This window comes from Lepidochelys olivacea (assembly GCF_965140295.1).
Source record: "Lepidochelys olivacea isolate rLepOli2 genome assembly, chromosome: 10".
Classification (NCBI taxonomy): domain Eukaryota; kingdom Metazoa; phylum Chordata; order Testudines; family Cheloniidae; genus Lepidochelys; species Lepidochelys olivacea.
Window position 1 is genome coordinate 63,101,029 of NC_140420.1, and position 27,358 is coordinate 63,128,386.

The 27,358-nt window shown below is 41.8% G+C and overlaps 1 protein-coding gene across 7 annotated transcripts in view; it reads left to right on the forward strand.

The window, feature by feature from the left end:
- LOC311527588 (tropomodulin-2) overlaps nucleotides 1-27,358 on the forward strand; it is an 80,325-nt gene that overhangs the window by 33,186 nt on the left and 19,781 nt on the right. For all 7 annotated transcript variants that reach the window (XR_014713378.1, XM_084641736.1, XM_084641740.1 and 4 more), the window contains 4 exons: nucleotides 2,748-2,955; nucleotides 6,803-6,959; nucleotides 22,362-22,484; nucleotides 24,619-24,705. Coding sequence is in view for 6 of the 7 variants with exons in the window: in XM_084641736.1 (XP_084497862.1) it covers nucleotides 2,830-2,955; nucleotides 6,803-6,959; nucleotides 22,362-22,484; nucleotides 24,619-24,705 (493 nt within the window). In the remaining variant the exon portion in view is untranslated. The remainder of the gene's footprint in view (nucleotides 1-2,747; nucleotides 2,956-6,802; nucleotides 6,960-22,361; nucleotides 22,485-24,618; nucleotides 24,706-27,358) is intronic.

A 27,358-nucleotide genomic window follows, 5' to 3' on the forward strand; every position in this document is an offset into this window, starting at 1 on the left:
TTAAAGAAGTTTTTCATCCCAATTAATTTTCATCCCTGAAGTGCTAGGAGTTTAATGACTTTAACCAACGAAACTTTTAGAAGGCTCCTTGCAGTCTATGTACAGAAGTGCTGTACTGCATCTGAATTTGACTCAACAGTGTAAATGTAATATATTTGGCACGAATGCTTTAATTATCTAAAAGAGGATTTTGGTTACAATGTGAATTGCTTAGCCTTTTGTAAAGGTAATGCTGAATTCAGCAGCAAAAACAAAAGAAAAAAAGCAAATGACTACAGTAAACCTCTTTGGCTGCTACTTTTGCATAAACTTTTCTAAAACTCACCATGTGTATTAGGATTTTGATAACAAAGGAATTTTTACAACTCTGAGAACTTAGTGACAGGTCAGAAGATTACTAAACCTCTTAAAGGAACCCTAAAAATGTGTCTAGTTGTACTGTTAAAGCCAGAAATGACTTTATGATATTGTTATATTGCAATGGAAGGTGGAGTATAATGAAAAAGTTCTCTTTCATGTGGCAGGATGATAAGGTAATTCTATTAATATTTTAACAGATTTGCCTTTATTTTATTTTTTTTTAGATGTCCAGACCCAACATGTGATGTTTATATAATTCTGGAGTTTTCAAATCTGTAACCTCTCCTATAAATTATTCTCTTCTGTCATGTGGACTATTGACTTCTATTCAGAAACTGGATCAATAGCCAAAAGAGATGTATTGAAAACGCTTATTGAACTCATCTATTTTTCTGCCATGTACTTTTCTATTTTGGTTCTAATGCTCTCATTCAGTTTTTAGTTTAAAACTATAGGTGGAAGGAAACATTGTAAGAGTGTGATTATAATTAAATGAACTCTTTGGTTAGGATTTTGACTGAATAAAAGATAAAGGACCAGACCCTCAGCTGGCGTAAACTGGTTTCAAGTCAATGGAGTTTTGCCAGTTTACAACAGATGAGGACCTGGTCCAGAAAATTCAATGTTATAGTTTCCCTATCATATTTCTGTATAGATCATTACTTTCTTATGTATTAATGGTCCAAAATTGCAAAAATTTAAACTCCTGAAGTCTCTGCACCTTTGTGCGCCTATATTTGTATGTGCACTAACTACAGTTGGGGACACAAATTGTGACATGCCTAAATATGCATTCACACACACAAATGTCTGTTTTGTACATGCATTCGTAGTAACTGCACACACACAAAAATCATTGTGCAAATTCTCATGTAAAATTGCACAAAGACCACAGGGTTCATCTTTATAAATCTGATGAGCAAATGTCAGTTGTTTGACCATTACTTTGAATTTTGTGCATTCAAGAATCTCATCTGTAATCTGCACAGCTAGTACTGTATATAGTTCCGTTTGGGAGGGTTCTAATAGGTACAGTAGGGATCTGGGAGCCCTGGATTATGTTTTGGACTCTGCCACTAACTGCTTCATGCATCATACATTTACTGCTGCTTCGAGGAGCAAGATTGCTCCCTCTTCAGCTTTTACGCAGTATTGCGAGCCGTGCTACCAGTGCTAGAAAGAAGGGAATGAACAGAGGCAGGGAGCCACCACATACAAATCATAGGAGAATTATCTTAATAGTTGTGGCCACGTGATAATAAATTACTTGTTTTTGTTATTGATCTGCTGAGAATCAACTGAAAATCAACAAGTTGAGTTTTAAAAACACGAGGTTCATGAAATGTTAAGGACTTACTGTGTTCATCCCCACAGTCTGAATGTTTAGATGTGCACATGCAGTGAAATTATTTGGAAATGATGTTTTAAATTAAAATTGGCAATTTCCCTCAGCGGGATTTCTTGTTTTGCTGAAAAGTGTCACCATTTGTAATGCAGACAGCAAAGAAGTCTAAAATAAGACTATGAACCAGTATGCCGGAAAGCTGATTGCGTTACCATGAGGAGATGTGAACTGTTTCTTAAAACCTGTCAGGAACCCAGGCAGAATGGGATGGGAAAGGTCCTAGACAGAAACTCTACAATGAAGCTGAGAAGAGACAGAGTAGCTTTAGGAATAATATTGCTCCCTTATTCTAACAAAGTTCCTTGTTCAGTGTTAGAAGAAAATGAGTTTTTACCATTATCACATGACACTCACCATATTTTCCCTTTAGCCAGGAGAACAAAACAGATGCTTCTCTGTAGAAGCCACATAAAACAAATTCATCTCCCAGGTGAAGGATAATCTTGGTTCTCGATTAATGTGATGCCCAAAGCTTCCCTTTGAAGCTGCAGATAGGATGTCCTAAATTAATTCCTGTTGCTAGGATACTTGCTGCATAGGTCGGCATGGTACTGTCCCCACTCTTAGGCTACATTTGGAGCTAGGAGTGTGATTCCCCGCTCAAGTAGACATATTTGCACTCTGTCATCAAGCTAGTGTGCTAAAAACAGTAGTGTAGCTGTGGTAGCCCAGGCAGTGGTGAATGGCTGCGTGGGCTAGCCATCCAGAGTACAAGCCCACCCAGACCCCATAGGTACATACTCCTGGGTACCCCGCAGCTACACTACTATGTGTAGCATGCTAGTTTGGTGAGAGCCAGCGTGAATGTTTGCTTGAGCTGGAAACATACCCTTCATTCAAGTGTCGATGTAGCCTGACACTGCTGAGTCAGAGAAAATGTTTCCTTTTTTAAATTAATCCATAAATAAAATACAAATGTGATCCCCTGAGCTATAGGTGTCTAGTGTAAAAGGAGACACTGACAACTGCTTATTGTTAACAGTGAGTGGAAGACCAAGCAGATTGCCTCCTGAATGGTTGAAATTTCTCTGGAAAGCATTGAGTGACACCTTGCTGCAGGAGCCATGTCGCTGCCGTTCCGAAAGGAGTTAGAAAAATATAAGAATATCAATGAAGATGAAATTCTCAGCAAACTAACGGAGGAAGAGCTGAAACAATTGGAACATGTTCTTGATGACCTTGACCCTGAGGTAGGTAACGGGACAGAAACGGGACTGATGTTTCAAAATGAAGTAAAAAAGATTGAGGATTACTTATATTCCAGGCCCATAGAGGTGATCAAGTGTTCTAAAGGATAAGGCACTAGACTAGGAACTCTGAGACCTTGGCTCTATTCCCTGCTCTGCCACTGATGTGCTGTCTGACATTGGGCAAGTCTTTGTGCCATCCCTTCTCTATTTAGACAGTAAGTTCTTCAGGACAGAGATTCTCTTACTATGTGTTTGTATAGTGCCTAGCCCGGGGTCTCAAACATGCGGCCCACAGGGTTATTTTCTGCGGCCCGCCAGTTCCCTGCAGCCCCCCGCCCCAGCATTTACCTAGAGTGGCTCTGGCCCCGTGTGCTCTGGGGGCGGGGCAGGCTCCCTCCCTGCCCTGCCCCCACGCTGCTCCGGGAAGTGGCCGGGACCTGGGGGAGGGGGGACATAGGTGTCTGTGTGTTGGCCTGGCCGCTCCTCCAGGTGCATCCCCCGAAACTCCCATTGGCCGTGGTTCACGGCCAATGGGAGCTTCAGGGGAGGTACCTGGAGGAGCGACCAGGGCAACACACAGACCCCTGTGCGCCCCCCCCCCCCAAGTCCTGGCCACTTCCCAGAGCGGCACGGGAGCAGGGCAGGGCAGGCAGTCTGCCCTGCCCCTGGTGCACGCTGGGTCGGACTGCCCCCCGAACCCCTCCTTCAGCCAAACCCCTTGCCCTGAGCCTCCTGCTGCACCCCACACCCCTCCTGCACCCCAACCCCTGCCCTGAGACCCCTGCCACACCTTGCACCCCTCCTGCACCCCCTGGGGGCAGGGAGGGGGCAGAGTTGGGGTGGGGATTTCAGGGAAGGGGTTGGAATGGGGGCAGGGAAGTGGTGGGAAGAGGCAGGGCAGGGGCGGGGCCTCACAGAAGGGGTGGAGTGGGGATGGGGCCGGGACAGCGGGGGGGTGGTGGTCAGTGGTGCGGCCCTCGGGCCAATGTACTAGTCCTGATGTGGCCCTCGTGGTCATTTGAGTTTGAAACCCCTGGCCTAGCCTAATGAGGCTTTATTTTGGTTGGGGATTATAGGCACAGCTATAATCAAATCATCATCATCTGTTTGTGAACATCACATTCTTCTGAACTTCTGAATTATATTGGCTCTGTATTTTCCACTTACAAATTTTTTTAAGTGGGGAAAATTTGCTTTGCCAAGACTTAACTGAGCCAAATACTAGTCATCTCAACTCAATTATACATCAGCCATATCGCTAGGGCTCTACATTAAGAAAATATGGTAGTGTTGCAGACTTGCAAATGGCATTCACAGTATGCTTAGAAACCTGTGACCTGGAGAAAAGATTACCTTTCACTTAAAGAAAGATGGGGCTGAGGTCACTGATATGGCTGCTGTTGGGAAATTTGCACTGTGGGTGCTTGCATAATATCAAAGCTTTCAAATTGACCTAGGAATTTAGCTATCAGTTTGCTAGTTTTCACCAAAAGAAAATACTGGTTCCAAGATGTTGAATAAGATAGAATGGAATGGAACTTGAAAGTACTTTCAAGGACACTACAAATTATTCAAGGACATTCCATACTGCTAGCAATCCAGTCAACCTGGCTCCCTGGTCGGTCAAAATGATTTTATTTCCTAAACTAGCAGACCAAATCTGGTTCACACTGGAGGGAAAATAAGGATGAAGAAAAAGGTTAATAATTTCCAATTTCTTAGCACTCTGTCTGAAGATTAGCCAGTAATGGCAGTGACCAACCATATTTTCCAGCAAGTACTTTCTGTACACTCAATTTATTTACTGAATATTACACTCTTGTAGTCATCTGTACTGGGATAAAAGGGTGCGGGGAATGGAGAAAGAGGAGTGGAAACAGAAAAGAAGAACAACAACAAAAAGAGGGGAGAATTAGAAAGAGAAAGAGACACCAAGAAGAGTAGGTAAAGTTAGAAGGGGAAGGAAGTTAACTCTTTCCTCTACCCTTCACCTGTCCTGTTTATTTTGACTATCAGCTTTTCAGGTCAGGGACTGTACTACTCTGTTTGTACAGAGTTTTCACAGTGGGTCTCAGTAGGTCCTTTAGCACTACAGTAAAAAAACTCAGTTAATAAGGGGTCAGATATATTTGTCTGAAAGTACTTGAGAATGTAATTTTAATAGTTACATCTAGTCAATACATTGCTGCACATTATTTGCCACTGAAAAATATTATGTAAAGAAATGGCTCCACTTAAAAAAAAAGTACCCTATAGCAGAGTTTAAATTCAGAACATTATAGAAACATAGCATCACTCTGTCTACAGTTTGTGAGCACCTACAGGATAATAGGTTTATAAGGAATAGCCAGCACAGAATTGCCAAGAAGAAATCATGCCAAACCAAGCTAATTTCCTTCTTTGACAGGATTACTGGGCCAGTGGATAGAGGGGGTAACAATAGATGTGATATATCTTGATTTCAGTCAGGCCTTTGATGCAGTCCCACATGACCTTCTTATAAGCAAACAAGGGAAATGCAGTCTATGTGACATTACTATAAGGTGAGTGTACAAATGGCTGAAAGACTGTACTCAAAGAGTAGTTATCAATGGTTCACTGTCAAACTGGGAAGGCGTACCTCGTGGGGTCCTGCAGTGGTCAGTCCTGGGTCTGGTACTATTCAATAGTTTCATTAATGACTTGGATAATGGAGTGGAGCGTATGCTTGTAAAAAAAAAGTGCAGATGGCACCAATCTGAGAGTGATTACAAACACATTGCGGGACAGGAAAAGAATTCAGAACAACCTTGACAAATTGGAGAACTGGCCTGAAATCAACAGGATGAAATTCAATAAAGACAATTAGGAAGGAAAAATCAAAGGCACAACTACAAAATGGGGAATATCTGGCTAGATGGTACTGCTGAAAAGGATCCAGGCGTTATAGTGGATCACAAATTGAATATGTGTCAACAGGGTGATGCAGTTGTGAAAAGGGCTAATATTCTGAGGTGTATTAACAGGAGTGTTGTATGTAGGACATGGGAGGTAATTGTCCCACTCTGCTTGGCACTGGTGAGGCCTCAGCTGGAGTACTGTGTCCCATTCTGGGTGCCTCACTTCAGAAAAGATGTGGATGGGTTGGCAAAAGTCCAGAGGAGAGCAACAAAAATGAGAAAAGGTTTAGAAAACTTGACCTATGAGGAAAGGTTAAAAAAACAGGGCATGTATAGTCCTGAGAAAAAGAAGACTGAGGTACAATTATAAGAATTATAAGAGTTTTCTTATGGGGCTGTTATATGTAAAGGGCTGTTATAAAAACAACAGTAATCAATTGTTCTCTATGTCCACTGAAGACAGGACAAAAAGCAATGGGCTTGATCTGCAGCAAGGGAGATTTAAGTTAGATATTAGGGAAAACGTTCTAACTATAAGGATAGTTAAGCTCTGGAACAGGTGTCCAAGGGAAGTTGTGGAGTCCCCAGCACTGGAGGTTTTTAAGAGCAGGTTGGACAAATACCTGTCAGGGATGGTCTAGGTTTAGTTCGTCCTGCCTCAGCGCAGTGATCTGGACTTGATGGCTTCTTGAGACCGCTTCCGGCCCTACATTTCTGTGATTCCCTGACTCTGTGAAATGCTACATACCAAAAGCTTCCTCATCAGGGACCAGATTCTCAGCTAGCTTAAATCAGCATCACTCAAATGACGTCAGTGGGGCTATGACAATTTATGCCATCTGAAAATCTGGCAGCAGGTGTCTGTGCTTGAGTAGTATCATGCTGTCATGAGACTTGAGGACTTCTCGAGGTCCCTCCCAGACCAACATTTTTATGATTCTGTATCTGTATCTCATGTATTTTGGTAGAATGCACTTCTGCCAGCGGGCTTCCGACAAAAAGACCAGACTAGTAAAGCTGCCACAGGCCCCTTCGACAGAGATCGGCTCCTTTCACACTTGGAGAAGGAAGCGCTGGAACACAAAGACAGGGAAGACTTTGTGCCCTTTACAGGGGAGAAGAAAGGTAATGGTTCACCCTCACCAATGCCTGCAATAACGTGGTATTTGAACATATTAATTACAAGCTGTGGGGCCTCTCAGGGAAATTAACCAGGGGGAGGTGGACGGAGGCCAAATCATAGGCTTTTAATTTAGACCCAAAAATACTTTTTAAAGCTAACCTAATAAAACACTAGTTTTATCTATGGTCTAGTGTCCTGCCCACAAGACTAGGAGCCAACAGCTCTGGAGTTCTAATCCCAGTTCTTATAGCAACTCCCTCTGTGGGCTTGGGGAATATATTTAGGTGCCAATCCGGGCACTGTGCCCCCAATTCAGCAAACCACTTAAGCACTCCCATTGACTTCACTGGGTCTAGTCATGTGCTCACAGTTAAGCATGTGCTTGATTACTATTATGGATCAGACCCTTATATAGATACTGTCAACTCAAATACCACACTCCTTTCTGAATAATTGTTACCTGCTAGTGCTATAAGTATCACTTAAGATCACTGTAAAGGAAAGAGATTAGAGCAAACAATTATTTTTCCAGTTGCTTTCTTTTTACATTTGACAGCACTATTCACACATTCAGTTTCATCATTCTTTCTGTTTTTATAGGGGTTTGTCATATAGCCACAAAGGAGAGAAAAACATTTTAAAACACAGGAAAGCGTGATTGTAAAACCCCAAACATTGTCAAGATGACTTAGGCAGGAGTGGCATTTGGAACTACTTTTAAATTCACTCCTTAAACAGCTGACTAGATTTCAAATATACTGCGTCCCTTTAACATCACTGCCTCATTTTCCTCATCTGTCCATTGAAAATAATATTAACACTTGCCTAAGGCCTCCTATCAGCAAGGTACGTAAGCATGTGCCTAACTCTGAGCATGTGAGTAGTTCCATTTATTTCAATGCGGTATGCTTAAAGTTAGCCATATGCTTAAATACCCAGCCAACTGAATGACTAAATGATTAACAATCTACTCTGACCCCCAGGGAAGTAAATGGCAAAATTATTGACTTTAATAGGACCAAGACTGGTCCCTAATTACTATTTACAAAAGTGCTTGGAAGATATAAAGTGCTATTTGTATGCTAAGTGTTGTTACTATTACTATATTTCATTTTCCTCCTTTTTTAAAAACAGACATCATAAAAAAATCTTTTCAAAGAGCGATGACACCTAGATCTCTCTAACTGAAGCATTGTTTTAGATCATTGCACATTGTCTTCCCTATTTTCTTCTCCAGCACCTTATCCAGTTTTTATTTTTAATGACGTAAGGCCTGATCCTAAGTTCATTGAAGTCAATGGTAAGTATCCCATTGATTTCAATAGGTCAGAATTGGGCACATATTGTTTAGAAAGGAAAAACCAATCTATCTGAGAAGGGATTTATTACCAACCCCTCCTCTTGTGTGACCTCTTATGCAGAATCTGTTAATATCATGTTAAACAGTTACAGATTTCCTTTCTACTATTGACTAATGAGTCTTCTTATCAGGCCTGTGCATGGATTTAAAAAAACAAAATCATATTTTTAATTTAAATATATTTTTCTTTTAAAAAATAACCCTATTTAAAATATAATTTCAAATTATGGCAACCTAAATTAAGCTATATGTTGCCGGCACCCAGTGCCCAGAGGCAAACAGCAGCAGGGGTTCATTGCCCGGTATGCGTCACCCAGTAAACACAATGGGATGGAGAAGCAGAAAAGTTTATTTGGAATTCCAAAGAAAGGTACAGGGAGAGAAATCTCAAATCCTGCACATCAGAGCAGGTCATTACACACACTTTTATATTCCTTAATGCTACTGCACTACATATCAGCCAATCAAAGCTTTGCACAAATACTCTGCCTTCCTTATATGGGTTACAACAATGTTTGTTTCCTGCAACCTCTAACAAGCATTCCTAGCAACTTAAACAACCAGCATATCCTGTCTGGCCTTGTCGCTGTCTCTCCTGTTATCTTTAACTTGGTGTCAGCAAACCTTACACTATAAGGCATTATCTACAACTGCAACATTGTTTTAAGAGCAAAAGAGCTTACTCAAACGAGCCAGGCCTGAGTTCTATTAAGGGGGGTTGAAAAGAAGCCCTTAGGCCTACAGCAGGGAGACTTCCTCGACCCTTATGGCCTTCCATCCCCTCAACTTAACTAGTGGCCATACCCTAGAGTCTCCAACATATACATTTACCATAATCTATTAAAATTATTTAAATTAAATAAAAATAATATTAAGCAGTAAATGCTAGCTGCTAAAATTTTAAAGCAAGTCAAATTGTTGAACCGGAGGAAGTCACCGGCTAAGCACTTGGAACCAGAGTTTGCTGAAGTGCTAAACCAGAACTTCTGACACCAATAACCTCTTCCGTAGAGGTGCAGAAAGAACATTTATTTCATTTCAGGTTATTCAGCAAGTTCAGGGCAATAACTAGCTCAAAGTTGAGAAACAGATTGGGTGCTGAAAAAGCAGGAAAGCTTATTTTCCTCATCCAATCTATAAATAAAAACTAGGTCTGAAAGGACAAGATCTACTAGTTCTAAAATCTTGAAGGATATGTTGACTAGAAACAATCAGTTCAATTCACTAACTACAGATGATACTTCCTTTATTTAATAAAGTAGTTAGTTTTAAATACAAAATGTATTTTGATAAACTTTTTTCTTATGTATCCAGCACATTTAAGGTAGTATTATTTAACTAATAAAATAATTTTAAAATGCTGTTTTTGTGGATTTTTAACTGAATTCCAATTTACATCCATCTAAAGTTTGACACAGATCACAAGTAAAAAAATCATCTATTAAACAACATACAATAACATTTTCTAACATAAAAGGTGTAAAAAATTAAGAATCTGAATAAATGTGGTAAGCGCTATAGTTACTTAAATAAATGTATGTAGATGCTGCATATCCTTCTGGTTAGCAAAAAGAAGTACTAAATTCAGTCTACAGGCTACATTTAGTTACAAATCAATGTGTTTTAATCAATGAGAATCAACCTTTCTTTAGGAAAGTAACTAAAAGGTACAAATGCAAAACATGACTAAAATTGATACTTTAAATCAAGGTTTCCTGCTTGCTGATTTGAATCATGATTCAAGTTGATGATTTAAATCACTCTGCTTTAAATCAGTCCACCCTGGGCATGTGTATATTCACATTGGCTCTGTCACAGGCATGTCTGATTTTTAATGATTAGTGTTGATTTAGAGGTAAGATTTGTTTCTTTTTTTGTTCTGTCTACATTAGAGAATTTGAGAATTTCCGCTGTTTGGATCCCCTAGCAGACCTGACACACACTACACACAAAATTGCTACCAATGAGGCGCAGGATTTCACACCACCCTCAAGATTGCACTTGCTCTGTGTAAGGGTAATCATTGCGTTGTCCACCATGGTGTCACTCTGCACTGTGATATTGGGTAGTTTTTCATCTTTAGGTTTTCTTTGGATACTCTTAAAAACACACGATTCTTCAACGTGTCCTGGTTGTATTAACCCTGATTATTAATTTACAGCTTCTGTGATTTAGTAACATCACTGTTCCACAAACCACAAATAACTGTACTTCTCACCTGTCCCTCGGCATAGAACCAGCTCAGCCTCCCTTGCACACAAAGCTGCTCTTATCTTAGTTATTTAGTGATAACTAAATACATCACAAATGCTAATTCAGGGGGTTATTAGAATTGTTGAAGTTATACCAGTGTTTTTATGCCAAGGCAATTATTCCCTTGATTTCTCATGTCCCTCATTTGGGCTCTTTGTCCCAGATTGAGTCCCTAGTGTGAGCGTTAAGAGTTTAAAACATATGAAAAGAAACCTTATGACCACTGCTTTATGTAACTATTTGGCAATTATCTAAACAGGGAACTCTGCTCTACTCTCATTGAAGTTGGTGGCCAAATCTCTTCAAAATATCTGTGCCTTCTTTTATTAAGACTGACTATATTCCTATATTATTTTAAGACGTATCTATTTAACTACTGTAGATCAGTAAAGACAATTATGTCCTGTTCAGCACCATAGCGTCTGAGAACTTGATGGTTTGTCCACCAATTTGTGTGCTGGTTTAAGAGTGCATGACTTCAGGAAAGAATCTGACTTCTTTAAGCCTGGCATTCCCTCATGCTGGGACTGCTGGAGCCTGTGCGCACTGTCATCTGACTAAAGTGCATGTCTTAATAGGAGCATTCTACAGAGATTGTTTTCTCACAAACACACACACACACACGGAAAATCCTGGCTACACTGAAGTCAGTGGCTTAACTCTCATTGAATTCAGTGAGGCCAGTATTTCATCCTGTGTTCACTGCTTTATTTTGTTGTCCTCCTTCCCTCTGTGCTACATAGGTGTGGCACTCTGTAATTTGAATACAATAAAATGTTATTGAGACACCCATCTACCATGTAAACAAGCACTGTGGGCTTTTTAAAAGCTGTAAAATGAGCCTTTTCTAATGTGATGCTGATTAAATCTGATGAATGTTGCGTAAGGACCAGGAGCAAGTCGAGCCGGCTGTAGATCTTAGCACTAGCGTTCCTAGTCTCAGACTTATTTGACTTGGCAAAACTCATTGAATAAGAAACTATGACATGAATGTTTTAAAAGAGTAATGGCTTGATTCTCAATTACATTAGGGGCTTCTCTACATTGGGAAATTGACTGGAATAGCTATTGCTGTAAACTATTCTGCAATGGCTGTTCCAGGATAGCTTCCCAGGGGGACACTCTTATTCTAGAATAAAAGTCACAAGCCCTAAGGCCCCTTTAAACTCTACTGCCAGCATAAAGGGGCCGGAAAGTTGGTGTGCATATAATTTAGACCCACTTTCCAGCCCCTTTACACTGCTGGAGCAGTATAAAGAGGCATTAGTGAAAATGAGACTCAGGCCCTACAGTTTCATCTTAATGTTAAGGTTACACTGTGAATTAAAAATTAAGATCTTGGGCCTCTGATTCTGGAAAATTAGAAACGGAAGACACAGAAGCCAATATGCCATCTAGCACAAGTGCCCTTTGAGGGATGTCTGTATGTCAGTGGGATTCAAGTGCATCAAGCTTTGTTTAAGGTTTTGTCACTATTTTGCACTTTGCTATTTGTCTTCCACTAGGAAATATATTCTTTCAAGATTAACCTTTGGAAGAAGCATTCCACTTGCTAAGTGACATTTCTACACGTTGCTATGGGTGTTATGCAAAGCTTACCCTGCCATGGAAGGTCTGTGGCAAGCTTGAAAAGAAAAAAGAAATGTATTTTAAAATCCAGCTCCTCCCCCTTCTCCTCGAATTGTTTTTGGTCCATCATTTTTCCTTATCCAGTGTTTCTGCCTTCTTTTGTTAGCTTTTCATCAGGGAGTTCTTGACAAAGAAGCATCCAGCATCAACCAGATGGCTGAAAGATGAAATTTAGTTGCCTGCATTGGTTCTTATATGTTTAACATTGCCATAAGGTTTTGATTATGCTACACAACAAGCCAAAACAAATTCCAAAGCTAATGGGGAGACATTCAGAGGAATCAGAACACAGGAAGTATTAAACACTAGCTCAAAGGGGACTTAAGGGTATGGAGAGTTGCCTTGTAGCTTATTGTAATCATGTTATGTGGGACTTGCAGTATTTGGCAAAAACAACTGAGTGTATGGCTTGCATTATAGTTTTGGGCCTCTGCCATAGGTTAGCTTGTTAACTTGCTACATAAATTGCTTTAGGAACTAAAGGTTCAATCCTGTAAAATGTTGAGTGCTCTGCACCCAGTTCAGCAAAGCACATAAGCATGTGCTTAATTTTAAGCATGTGAGTAATCTAATTGATTTGAATGGGATTGCTCATGTGCATAAAGTTAAGCACATGCTTAAGTGCTTTGCTGGATAAGGGTCCGAGTATTCAGCACCTTTGAGGATTGCACCCTAGATGGCCAAGAATTCAGTTGCCACAGAAACCACATCTCCACATGTGTCCCATGATAGCAGTTGTCACTGTCCAAATGGTATTGGTTGTCTGTCCCCAGATTTGAGCCTGAAGCGTGTAGAAAATGGGCACTGCTTCTGGAGGTTCCTCAACTTTGGAATTTGCTCCCACTTGCAGGCTGCCAAAAGCAGAGGTTTGGCGACTTTCAAGAGCTGATGTGAAACATCTTTTTAGTTTGGCCATCTCACTAGCAGGGGGTTCATTATTGTTGAGCAGCAGTGAGATGGTGGGAGATACATCTGATTTTTGTAGCCACAGGGAATGACAATCTGTAATGTTTACTTTATAGGTTTTTGGACTAGCTCCTATCTGTAACAGATGCTCTAGTAATTCTTATATTAGAGTCAATAAACTCCAGTTCAGGAGATATGCATACTGACCCACTGCATTACATAAATAGAGCTGGATCGATGGTCAGCCACATTTGTACAATTATGGGGCCTGTCCCTGCATCACTTGCAAGTTAATGAGAGTTTGGGTGCACAGGAAAGGCAGGATTAAGTCCCAAAATGTTAAACACTGATGATGATACTACATAGGCTCAATCATATAAAAAGGAAGCCTTTGGGAGGACACAGGAATGAAACTACGTAGGGGCCATATTGTAGCTAAAATTGAACAGGTTTCGGGAATGGAAAGGATAATCCTGTGGCTCAGGCAAGTGAGCTGGGTTCAGTTCTCAGCTCTGCCACAAACTGCACAAGTCACGTCATCTTTCCTTTCTCCCATCTCCTGTATCTAAAAGGAGTCTACCTAAAGTAGTATCATCTAAAAGTAATTTTAGTAGATTTTACTATCTAAAAGTAATCCTACCTTTCTCTCTGCCTTTGTTTAGACAACAAGCTCCTCGTGGCAAGGGCTCTCTCTTACTCTCTGTATGTACAGTACCTAGCCTGTTGGAGCCCTGACCTTACTTGAGGTCTCTTGGTGCTACCAGAATACGGGTTTGTTTATTATTAACATTTCCCCTTCTGCTTCCCCTGCAGAAGTTGCCCCTATGTGACACTAACAAACAGTAACTGAAAAATGACCCAGTTATTAAACATATTAAGATATGACCATTCAAATTTAGAATATAAGTAGTAAAAGTTGAGTAGTACATCCTTGCTTCCATCCAGTACTGTTGTTTCCAGTCAGTCCTTCAGCATTATCCTTGTTTTCTATAATATCTCCTGCTCCTTGCCAAACAGTTTCATGCTGGGTCTGCTCCAACTCCCATCAAAGTCAGTGGAAAGACTCCAGTGGATCAGACCCAGGAGGACTAGTGCTGGGAAGGGAAGGGGAAATCCACACTCTTTGTATATGACTAAATGTGAACATTTTTCAGTCAGCTGAAAAAACAAAAGAAAAAAAGGAGGAAAATAATGACTAAACAAGAGCTTTTTTCACCAAACTGTTGTTGTCAGTCCCCTGCCCCCCCAAGAAGAGGCCATCGATCTTGCATGTACGCATAGTGCCAAGAATATGGTCAGCGTTCAACAATAAAAATAATGACAGTCATTTTCAGAATGAATATGGGTATTTTTCCCATCCCTTTACTACAATAGGTGCTTTTCTGATAATGGATTCAAGTTTAAGGGTTTTTAGCCTTCGGGAGGAGAAACCCAACTAAAATATCAAACAGCTGAAAAGAGTGGAAAGTTTAAGTATTTTAATAGGAGATTCTGGCTGGTGGAAGATTTTGTTTGGAGGAGAGTATCTTTTATTTATTTTGTTTTGGGATGATAAACAAAAGTCAGTTTTTACTCTCCAAAGCTAAAATACTGTTGGCTGCTTTTCCTGAAATGTTGGCAGCTTCTTCAGGCTTTTTGGAGCTTTAAGACCTATATTCAGTGTCGACTGTAACCTTTAGCAAAGACTCCCTTTACAATATTGTTAGCGGTGAAGCCTATGGTTAGGGCTGCCCAACACTTTCCATTATAAGACCCTGTTTTCAGTTGCTTATAACTTTGCCAAACTTAAACTGTTCAGGCTGAAATTTCCCATGCTGAGTGTCTATCCCAGTGTCTGATTTTTTTTCTTAAAGTTTCAGCTAAAGTGGTCTAGCTGTTTCCAAGAACAAGATTGGGAGAAGGGGGGAGACATTGTTTTGTTGATCCAAAGTAAATTTTCCAGCTGTTTAGATGAGTCTCTGTGTTGTAGAGCAGGGATTTAAAATTGTACAGTGAGTGTCACCCTGGTGTCAGGGCTGAGCCTTTTGTGATTCTCATGAAAATTTGCCTGAGTTATAAGCCTCTGAAAATCTTAGTTTGCACATGCTCATTAGAGACTTGCTAGAGTCTGGCAGCTATATTCTCCATATGACTTTCCCTGTTCCCTCCATATGACTTTCCCTTTCCTCTTGCTCTGCCATGCTCATCTCCTTCAACATCAGAGACAGCTTCTGCCTATTCGACTGCCTCACCCACTGAGGCAGACTAATATTGCCTTACTCAGATCTGAGGTCTCATGAGAAGGGCCCTTAGGAACTGTTCCGGGATGACTTAGTCCGTCATTTTCTCTACTGACCTGGTCTCGGGGCCTAGCCACAAGCAACAAGGTCCCATAATCTTTGAGCCACTACCCGTTGTTGTGCTCCCCAGGGAAATGGTTCAACCCCAAACTGGATCCTACACATCTTTGGAGTCAGTCTCAGTCTATCTAAGATGGCAGCCTTCAACACAGGCTAGATGCCCGCCTGCTTGTCGCTTACTGCTCAGTAGGCTTCCTGTGTCTCGCCCATCAGGAAGGTACTGTGTTCATTCTTCCCATGCTGCACTTGTCATTCTCTTAAAGATACGGAGGAAGGCCTCTGGGTCATCATCTGGCCCCAGCTTCACAAGATCAGTTACCAGCCAGCCTGAGCTTTCCTCTCCATCACCAGCCACATTTCCCTATGTCTCTTGGCCCAGCCGCTTCTGCAGCCACTCCTGTTGCTGGAAATGGGCCTCTTACCACTGCTGAGTGGCAAATTGTACCTTCTGTTGCTTTTGCAGGCTGTTCATGAACTGCAGGACTGTAGGTTGGATCTGCCACTATAACACAGCTGTGTGCTGCTGCTGTTACACCATCACCTCATCCATCTTCTTAATTACCCAAGCTAGATGGGGTGAGTCAATCCTTGAGGCTTCACTTTCCCGCTTTCTTTTTTTCTTGGCACCAACAATCCTCCTCACTCTTCCCCCCATCAGGGACTGTGAACTGCAGTGCCCGCATTCTCCACCACATTCGTGGCAGGGCGTCTCCCAAGCTCTCAAAGACACAGTGCAGCACCCAGAGTGCCTTTGAGGCAAGTTTCCTGTCCAAACTTAAACAAAACTGCTTCCCCTCCCAGAGGATTCTGGTAGTGACAGTGGTAGTGGTTGGTGATGCTGCTGCTGCTTCCTCAGCCAGTGCTGACTCACTGGATCGCTCTCTGACCCTTTATAGACTCAGACACGGCTCCCCCTCCATAACTGGCCCAACTGGAAGCACTTGTTCTGGCACAGCAGAGCTGGACCTACTTCAGTTTCAGGAGCCAGCCAGCCACTCTGTGACAGCCACTTTTGAGACTGTGAGAACTTTTGAGTGCTTGACTTTGCAACCATAATGATCTTTTAACATAAGATTGTTGTGAGTTTTTTTGTATGTTTGTTTATCTGTTTTTGAATAAAATCTGCTAAACGGTAAGTAGTTCCTGATGGAAAGGTGTATTAAAGTGACAGGAGTTATACTAGGCTGTTTTTATATTGCTGGTTTGCAGCTTTCAACAGAATTGAGCCTGGCCAGTTTTCTTGTTTATAACTCAGTGTATTGCTGGTAAGAATTCATTTAATTACATTTTAAATAGAGTATTTTTAGAGAGGAATTTAAGTAAACATCAAAAGGAAAGAATACTTTACTTTAGATGGAAAATATGAATCTTGTGTGTAATTTATGTAAGGCAGAGGTCCAAGATTAGTGAATTTCACATCAAAGGTCATTCAAGCATTCCGTAATCAAATAGGACTTCATTTTTTCAATGATTCATCAAATGTAAGAAGTAATAACCAGAAAAATGTAGAGAAAGAGAACAAAAAAGACTCAGGCTGCAATCTGAGAATTACATATGCCTGATAAATGCTTTTTATATTTTATATATATAAATATACATACACACACACAAACATATATATGTATACACCCACATATACATACACACAAGCTACATGGAAAAAATGAGAACCAAAATTCCCATTTGTATTTTACACAGTATTGTTTTCATCAGTATGGATTTCTCACTGTGCAACAGGACGTTTGGCCTACACTAGGTGGCCTACGCTAAGTGGAGTGGTACACAGATCCAGAAGTGTGTAGAGAGGCACAAAAATCAAATGCACATTTTGTTTAGGTTATACAAAAGCTGAGTGTGCAGTAAGCCATTCAAAAGATTATTTCATCAGCATTTTATCAATATAGAACTCTGAAATGGCAGCTCTGACCTACTCTTAGGTCCTTATTGTTGAACTTAGTTATGGCAATGATTCCTCTTTATGCTATTGGAAGGTGGCTGAGAGGTTGAACAGTTTGCTAGGAACTATGCAGCCGGACAACTGGGACAGTTATTTCTGAGGTCTAGGGCTCTCTAGTCCCTCTGATGAGGGATATGAGGAGACCAGGCAAGAAGATATAGACAATATTATCAACATTTGTCAGACCTGCTGTCCTTGTTTGTGATTTCATTTCTGGAGTTTAGGGCATTGCCTGGCTAGTTCATGCTGCTCAGTTCAAGGTCAGTAGCCTACTGGTATCACCATCATGGATGAAGACAAGTCAGGTCCCCTCAAGGTCTTTAGTCTACCTAACGTCAATGGGCTTAAGTGGCTATCAGGTTTCTTTAAGGAAGAATACTCTACAGCCAATGGCCCACTCTACTGATAGTTTACTTAGATATTTTGATTACTTTTGGTCCTCTACCATTGAAAAATGTGGGTTTGCTCTTTCTAGGTCATCCTGGTGCATAGATGATTGAAGGCAGATGGGTGCATGATGACAACCAGACACTAAGTCTGATCAGCTATAGCCTAGGGAGATTTAAATCTTATGGTGTGGCTAGGAGCATTTGCTTTTTCTTCAGCATAATATCTACAAATCACATCTATCAGCACAGTTCTGAGTTGTGGATAGCCTGACAAATGTAACCTGCCTTCATTTGGAAAGAGAGTTAAGAATTTCTTGCTGCAAGTACTTTGCACACAAAACTTGCACTTGACTGTTTTCTTTGATATTGCTGGGATGTCCCTGAATCATGTCATCTGTAAAATGAGGCGACTTAACCTATCTCACAGGGATGTACTGTGGGTGAAATACATTTATGCCTATAAAGGACTCTGAGATTCTTGTGTAGAATGTGCAACAGAAACACAAAGTATTATTTTATCAGTCACTTGTCAGCTGGCATTTTAAGCAATTCATCTTGTAGAATAGAGATTTTTTGTAATAAGAAGATGCCTTTAAAGAATGGAAGTGTTTGTGGGCAAGAAGAGAAGTAAACTTGACAGGATGTCCTCAATATTCATTTCAAGAGTTTCTGAGCCCATTCAGTCTTTAAACTCATTGATAGAGGCTGACAGGCCTGAGATTGGAGCAGGCAGACTTGCTGGAAGAGATACATTAATCTGGGTATTATCTGCCTAAAAATGCCAATCAGGACCATCATGGAAAAAGATTTAAGCCATAGAAGCATGCAGCTATTGAAAAGCGAAAGGCACAGCAATGTGTAATTGAAAGGAGCAATATCAGAAGAACATTCATTTATGGTGACAAAATGGCATCACTGAGACAAATGAAAATTAAGCTCTTTCGGAGCAGTGTCAGAAAGGCCCAGGATATACTCCAAGCATTTCTGCAAGTGTCAAAACTTGCAGAAAATAAGACAATTTAGAACTGCCAATGGACCAAATCCACCTCTACCCAAAGGTCATTGCAGTCTCAGTACAAAGGGATTATCTAAAGCCTGATATACATGTAGTTGTTTTGGGCTAAGGCACAAAGGGACCTGTTCAGCCGTATTTCTTCTAAATGAGTCTAAAAGCATTATGGACAGTAACAAATTGGGAATCACTGATTTATCAGATCGATGGTATTATTCAGTGCAGTTACTCCACTGCTTACGAATGACAGTAGTCTGTTTTCAAAATTTAAATGAGTATAGTAGTGACTACAACATAAGATAGTGGCTTGGCTTTTAATGTTGCCCAGTTCCTTATGAAAGTGACCTAGATTTTCCTCTGATGCAGCTGTCATAGACTGGAAGTACCATAGAGATTGATGGTCTTGGCCTTTGAGAAATGCTACATGGAAACACCTGCTAATGCCTATATTAGAGCAGTATACAGTGGGGGAAGAATTGAAAGGGTCTAGGATAGGTTGTACAAGGGTCTGTGGCAGGGAAACTACTTGGTCCTTGGGGGACATGGGGTTAAATCCAGCTCAGCTTCCCCAGCCTTGCGCAGGTGATCATGGGAAGACTGATCATATGATTGGCTGATGAGACAGAAGGGGCAGAATGCCTTTGGGAAAGTTGGAAATTACACAGAGGCAGTTGGGGAACTGAATCCTCCTTCCCCCGGTACCTATGTGATAAGCTCAAATAGTGGCCATAGCTTATGGGGAGAAATAGCAAATACATCTGCTTCACTCCTGGTTTTATGCCCTGTGGTCCTGGGATCAGCATGTGGGCCTTGGGAAGTGTCTTTTACAATGAATATCAGAGTGCTGGATTAAATAAGAAATCCACAGGGTTACTGAAGGAGGTAGTGCAGTCCCTAAGAACGATTTCACAATTTATGCGCCCTTGAACAGGCTTCTGTTGAGTGGAAGGTTCCTGCAGAGGGATTTTTTGAATTGCCTTCAGTTCCTCAGAAAGCACAGTCCTTAAACAGACCCACATATCCCTGGGATTAGCACTCAGCACTGGCCTGGTTCTAGACCCATAGAAGTAAATGCCCAATGGCGAGTGCTTGAAAATCCCAACCACTGGCACTGCAGGGTATCAATTTTATCAATAGCAGGTTTTATCCTATTCAAAATGATAATGCAAAACACTTTCCCAGGTACAAATAGAAGTGTCACCTCTTGTAGCTGACTGGGCCATGGGTGGTCATGCCTACTGACGGAAGCAAGAGTTCAGCCTACTAGTTAGAGCTGGGTCCAGGATGGATAGTGTCCAGAAAACAGGCCAAGGGTCAGTACCAGAAGGCAGAAACCAAATGCCAGAGCCAGAGGGTAAACCAGAGCCATAAGCCATAGGTGGAGTCGGGGATCAAAGCCAGAGGGGAGCAGGGGCTGGAAGCAGGCTCGAACAGGGTTGGAACAAGGGTTGAAAGAAAGCAGGATCAGGGACTGGACCAAGAACAAGTACAGCTGCAGGCACGGTAGACATTGAGAAGCTGCGGACTTGCTGTGGGGGCCAGTATTATAAGCTAAACCAGCAGCCAATCAGGGGCTCTGTCAGTTCCAAGGCATTGTAGCTGGGCTTATTGGTTGCCTAGCAGCAAAGTTAGTCAGGGAGCAGGCCAGAAGCTGGTCCTAGCTGATCTGTTCCCTGACACCCCTCTCTAGTTATCATAAATAAATGGATCCCCTTTTAGGGATGTTGCAGATAACACTTCTGCAATCTTTAGGCTGGATCTCCTTTCCTGAACCATTCTGTCCAACCTGCACATGGAATCCTCCACCACATTTCAGCATCTATCGTAAGCCTGGTGCTTTCTAACTGTTCAGTTGCCTTATAACCTTAGTTACTTCCTTAAAGGTGATTGCTTTTAGTGATACAGGTAAGTCCACTGTTTCATGACATCTCTCAATGAGTGTTAGTGGTTCTGACTGGTTAAGCATAACCTGGAAATGTTGCATCCAATGGGCTCTCTCTTCTTATTCTAGTTAAAATTGTACCATCTCAAGCCTTCACAATGCCACAACAGTTCAAGAATTGTGATGTCAGTTGTTTAGATACTAGAAAAAGGTTTTTAGAATTATCTTTCTTGTATGCCTCCTCAGCTTCTTTTACTTTATTTTCCATCCATTCTCTCCTCTGGCTGATATTTTAACTTTCTTGTCTTTGTCTGCATATTCTTGTTGCAGAATAACTCTTTTGCTGTGGTCCTGTGCTTGTTGAATTCTCTTTAATTCTTCCCTCTCTTCAACGAACCACCAGGGATTGGTTGGAGCCATTCTTCTTTCTTACAGCTTTTCGTCCCCACTGTAGTCCTGGCTGCATCAACACTTGCTTCTTTGAAAAACTGCCATTGTTCTTCAATGTCATCAGTCTGTGGCTTTAACTTTTCAAATCTATCGGTTTAAGGTTGTTACTGGCATAAGGCAAGGTTGCATACTATCCCTACTACTCTTGTGCATTGTTGTAGACTGTGATGAGAACAGTGATGGCTGCTGCCGAGAACATTGATATTGTTTGGACAAGAGATAATATGCGAGACTTAGATTTTGCAGATGATATAATATTGGTTCCCAACTTGGATGGAATGCAAAGACTCTTTTTGAGCATAAAAGCAGAAGTGGTCAAAGTGGGACTTTGTATCAGTACACAGAAGACCACGATCATGAAGGCAGGAGAGAATGCTGTCAGCCCTGTCAAATGAGTGACTGATGGAGAAGAGTTTAAAAGAGTTGATGACTTCATCTATTTTGGAGGTTCAATATCTGCTAATGGTCAGCTCACTAAAGAAATGAGGGCAAGAACCAACAAAGCCAGTGGATATTTTTCCAGTTTGTCAAACAGCTGGAAGAGTAAGAAGATAAATCTACACACTGAAATGAGATTGTACAATGCTATTGTCCTCCCAGCACTACTGTTGCCTCAGAAATGTAGCAGATGGTGGAAGTACATAACAGGAACTGACTGCATTCCACCAGTGTTGTTTAAGAATAATCTTGGGGATTCATTGGTGAGATCATCTAACCAATGTGGAAGTGTTGTGTTGCATAGGTCAGCAGACTGCAGACTCAATAATCAGACAGAGACAACTACAGTGGTTTGGCTGTGCCATCAGAAGCACAAGCTATACCTTAGATTGGATCCCCCCTGGAGGGAAGAAAAGGGATGGAGGACAAAGAATATCTTACTGCAGGATGATCAAAAAGAATGTGACCATCATGCAGACAGCTTACCATGGAGTCAAATATCTTGCTCTAGACAGACACTAGTGGAAAAAATGGGTTGTCTCATGTGCCACTGGGCACAGGAGATTCCAAAGCTAAAGTATAGATTTTAGGACCTTGGCCTCCACAAAAATAAACTACCCCAACCTACAGTAGAAATGTGCTGAAGGTGTAGAAATTAATAGGGAAACATACATTGGTACACAATAGAGAACAATACTATTTACACAGGTTTCCTCCCTGTACTGTCAGGATGGGGAGGAGTTGTCACAGTAATTCAGTATTCACTTTTGGATTTTTTTCCCTCCTTAGGAAAAATATTTATCCCTAAAGAAAAGCCCATAGAAACCCACACTGAGGAGAAGGTAACCCTGGAGCCAGAATTAGAAGAAGCCCTGGCTGGTGCCTCTGATACTGAGCTCTATGACCTTGCAGGTTAGTTAATGTGTTTGTAAGTGTAAAATCTTCTTCAGTCCAGTACTGCCTGCCTCTTCCACCAGGAGTTTGAGTTGTCACTGCATGCTCTATTCTTACACTGGTTAGACCGGGTTATCTTCAGCCTCTCTATCACTCACCCTATTTTTAAGCCATTATGGAATCTAGGCCTCTAAAATGTGCACAGATGTTAGAAATGTGGAGCAAACACTGGTGCATAAGTGTTAGTATGGGCTCAAGCCTGCATCGTTCTAATGCACTTAGCTGCATGCACTTCGAGCGGGGGTGTGATTCGCAGCTTGAGGAGACACGTGCTAGTTATCATCGAGCTAGCATGCTAAAAATTGAGTGTAGATGCCTCAGCATGGGTGGCAGGAGGGGTAAGTGCCCCAAGTACGGACCCACCCAAGACCCTAGGGACATTCTCAAGGTGGTTAGCTGCTCATGCTGCTGCTGGTACATTCTGTTTTTAGCACGCTAGCTTGATGAGAGTTAGCATCAGTATGTCTCCTCAAGCTGAGACTCACACCCCCAGCTCGAAGAGTAGATATGCCCTGAGTATCTTTTCACTCCAATTGCATTTAATTCCCACTGTATCATTGGAGGTGCTCAGCACCTTCTAGAATTGGGCCTTCAATATCATTCAGAGCATTTGCAACTGTTTTCACTATTTTGCAAAAAAGACACAATGTTGTGTATCCACAAACATCTTTCAAACAACCAGAACCCTGTCCAGCTACACCCAATGTGCATCTCACACAAAATATGCTATCTACAAAATTTCTGGTCCATATTCAACCCTCATTTCACACACCATTACCAGTGGTGTGAATGAAAAGACGAAGAATAAAATGCGGCTCTACATTAGGTTTTTTGTTTGTGTTTTACAATGGTCAATACTAGAGCTGGTTGGGAATTTTCCATTGAATTTTTTTTGTTTTTAAACAGAAAGTTCAGTTTTCAGAAAAATACAATTTTCCATGGAAAATTTCAACTTTACTGATTTTTTTTTTCAATTTTTCATTGGGAAAATCTAAAAATATTTCAGTTTGTTGAACTGAGTTAAAACATTTTGTTTTGAGTCCGTTCAACGTTAAACGACATCTGCCTAAGGTGGTGCATTGCCACAGAGGAGTTGTAGTTCAGATGCTGCATGCCCCCATTCTCTCCTGTGTGCAGAGCTCCTTTGCCAGACTACGTCTCCCATGATGCACTGCAGTCTCTCCTCTGACCAAACCCTGTGGTGAATCATGGGAGCTGTATGACTGCGGTACATAATTCAGCCAAAACAAATGTAGAAATATCAGAATTTGACCTGGGATGGAAATTCCAGTTTCTGCTCAGCTGTAGTCAGTACCCAGCTCACTGTATTAGAACATATAGCACAAATAAAGACTAAGATATGATTGTATAATGGCCCTACTAAACAGAGGGCTGCAAATAGCCCACAATGGCAGTGTAATAGTCACAAGTGATATTATCTGAAGACAGTCACTCTCTTCAGTGTCTGTGTAAGGAAAATCTGATTGTAGAGGTAAAAAGCCACAGTGAGTCATGCATTCTTGAGTCATAGATACCTGTGAAAGGATCCCTCAGGTCCAAGCAGGCAACTAATCCGAGGAGAAGGATCAGATACCTAACCGTTATGTTGTTTCTGATAGAATACTGTGGAAACTGCCTCTGTACTAAGATAATTTTTATTTGCTGCCTCTTTTATTGAAGTCTGGTTTCTTTCTTCAGCCTATTTCTAGTTCTCATATAAATCCTTATTGCGGTGTCTTCCATTATGTTTAAATGTTTTCTTCCCCCTGCCCCATACTTTAGCACCCACAGAAATCCCAAGATGGTTACTATGTTCATGTCTGAATGTAAGTGTACCAGGATATAGACAGATAATATGCATGCTCCACTGGTGCATTTGTAGGAAAGAACCTATAGTCAAGTTCTCCAAACTTTCAACTTACAGTATTAGAGGTTAACCAAGCCTCACCTATGAACACATATGACCCAAGACAATAACAACACTCTGATTGATAATCTAGCTAGGGAACTAAATTGGAATTTGTAAAATGCATGTTTCCTTTGCAAACTTTATTAACATTGGATTTTACTACTGGCATTTTTATGTTTATAGCTGTTCTTGGGGTGCACAACATGGTCAACAATCCACAGTTTGATGAAGAAGGAACCAGCAGTAAAGATGGAAAAGGAAGTGTGAGAAGTAAGTAAACAGATTTCCTTTGCAGTCTGCTTGTATTCTTAGGTAGTTATATAGTTAGTTGGGGGTTGTTAGTCTAATCAGTATAGTATCACTGGACCAATCCTTCATTAACCCTCATTAATCATGAGGAGGAGCTCTTAAATGAATATAATTTAAATTAAAAATTCGTACTATCAATACACAAATAAATCACTCTAGCAGGGAGCTCAGCTTTCCTCAGAAGCAAGGCTTGCTAGATAGTGGTGGCAGAGAGGATTGGGAGTGCACAGGATCATAAGTGTGGGAGTGCAATGGGAAGCAAAGGCATCTATGTTTCCATGCATCCATGTGCATATGGATGTGGAGCTCCAAAGACAGTAAGTAGAGCACTGGCATCTGCACAGTTACTGAGAAATGACCATGTGATCATTATGCAAGTCAGACCATCTCATCCAATCACAGTACATACACACATCACACTGTACATACACACATCACAGGGTCGGTCCTGGGGCCGGTTTTGTTCAATATCTTCATTAATGATCTGGAGGATGGCGTGGACTGCATCCTCAGCAAGTTTGCAGATGACACTAAAGTGGGAGGAGTGGTAGATACGCTGGAGGGTAGGGATAGGAGACAGAGGGACCTAGACAAATTAGAGGATTGGGCCAAAAGAAATCTGATGAGGTTCAACAAGGACAACTGCAGAGTCCTGCACTTAGGATAGAAGAATCCCATGCATGGCTACAGACTAGGGACCGAATAGATAGGCAGCAGTTCTGCAGAAAAGGACCTAGGGGTTACAGTGGACGAGAAGCTGGATATGAGTCAACAGTGTGCCCTTGTTGCCAAGAAGGCTAACGGCATTTTGGGCTGTATAAGTAGGGGCATTGCCAGCAGATCGAGGGACTCGATCGTTCCCCTCTATTCGACATTGGTGAGGCCTCATCTGGAGTACTGTGTCCAGTTTTGGGTCCCACACTACAAGAAGGATGTGGAAAAAATGGAAAGCGGAGGGCAACAAAAATGATTAGGGTACTGGAACACATGACTTATGAGGAGAGGCTGAGGGAACTGGGATTGTTTAGTCTGCAGAAGAGAAGAGTGAGGGGGGATTTGATAGCTGCTTTCAACTACCTGAAAGGGGGTTCCAAAGAGAATGGATCTAGACTGTTCTCAGTGGTGGCTGATGACAGAAAAAGGAGTAATGGTCCCAAGTTGCAGTGGGGGAAGTTTAGGTTGGATATTAGGAAAATCTTTTTCACTAGGAGGGTGGTGAAGCACTGGAAAGCATTACCCAGGAGGTGGTGGACTCTCCTTCCTTTGAGGTTTTTAAGGTCAGGCTTGATAAAGCCCTGGCTGGGATGATTTAGTTGGGGATTGGTCCTGCTTTGAGCAGGGGGTTGGACTAGATCAGTGGTTCTCAAAGCCAGTCCGCCGCTTGTTCAGGGAAAGCCCCTGGCAGGCTGGACCGGTTTGTTTACCTGCCGCGTCCGCAGGTTCGGCCGATCGCGGCTCTCAGTGGCCGCGGTTCGCTGCTCCAGGCCAATTGGGGCTGCGGGAAGCAATGCAGGCCAAGGGACATGCTGGCCGCCCGTCCTGCAGCCCCCATTGGCCTGGAGCAGCGAACCGTGGCCACTGGGAGCCGCGATTGGCCGAACCTGCGGATGCGGCAGGTAAACAAACCGGTCCAGCCTGCCAGGGGCTTTCCCTGAACAAGCGGCGGACCGGCTTTGAGAACCACTGGACTAGATGACCTCCTGAGGTCGCTTCCAACCCTGATATTCTATGATTCTATGATTTGCATATCATTACAGCTGTGGGCCACTAACTGGGTAGCATCCCTAGCTGAGACAATTCCAGGTTAGTACAACCTGATGCTTGATGTGTTTCTAGCACAGTTCACAATATGTCAGGTCCACCAAGCTGCATTCAGCACTGTGAGGAGGGTACTTGAAAATAATGCTTTCCCTATTATTGCATCTGATCTGTCACTTGTGCTTTTTTGTTGGACTTGCAAAATAATACCCCGCACAGTTTAAATGATCCTATTATTTGACTGTTGTGTGTTCTTTGTGGGGTTAAGTACATTCTACAGGAGGTGTAAGCACTCAGAAAAATAATAACAGTCATAATTATTAAAAAAACTAAACAGTATTCAAATCTTATTAATTGCTTTTCATCAGAGATGATCCTGAGCTGCAGAGTTTAGATCAAGATCTGAACTTCCCCTAATGTTTGGAGTTCTTTGCTCCAAGGGTTTGGCTCATTTGGTCATTTCTCAGTAACTGTGCAGATGCCAACCCTAAGGAGTAGCTGCAAAGTTTGGATCCAAAGCCTTTGCACATCCTGAGTTCACAGATGTTCAGATCCAAGGTTCCAATCCTGCATCCTTCTGTGCATTTCAATACTAGATTGTGATGGGCCCTTGCCTGAGTACACAGGAAAAGGTAGCCACACAAGAAGCATCCCTTCTTGTATGGGCTGTGACAATAGCAGTTGTTGTCAGCAGAGACTTTTCATCTCCTCCCTTATCTGTGTGAAGAGATCACGCAAGAGGAGGGCATGGAGGTAGGCAGAACAGGACTGAGATATCTCTGCAACCCTTCCCAGTGGGAATCTGTTCAAATTGCAGGCTATCCCAGAACATGCAACTGCTTATGGTATTAATTCA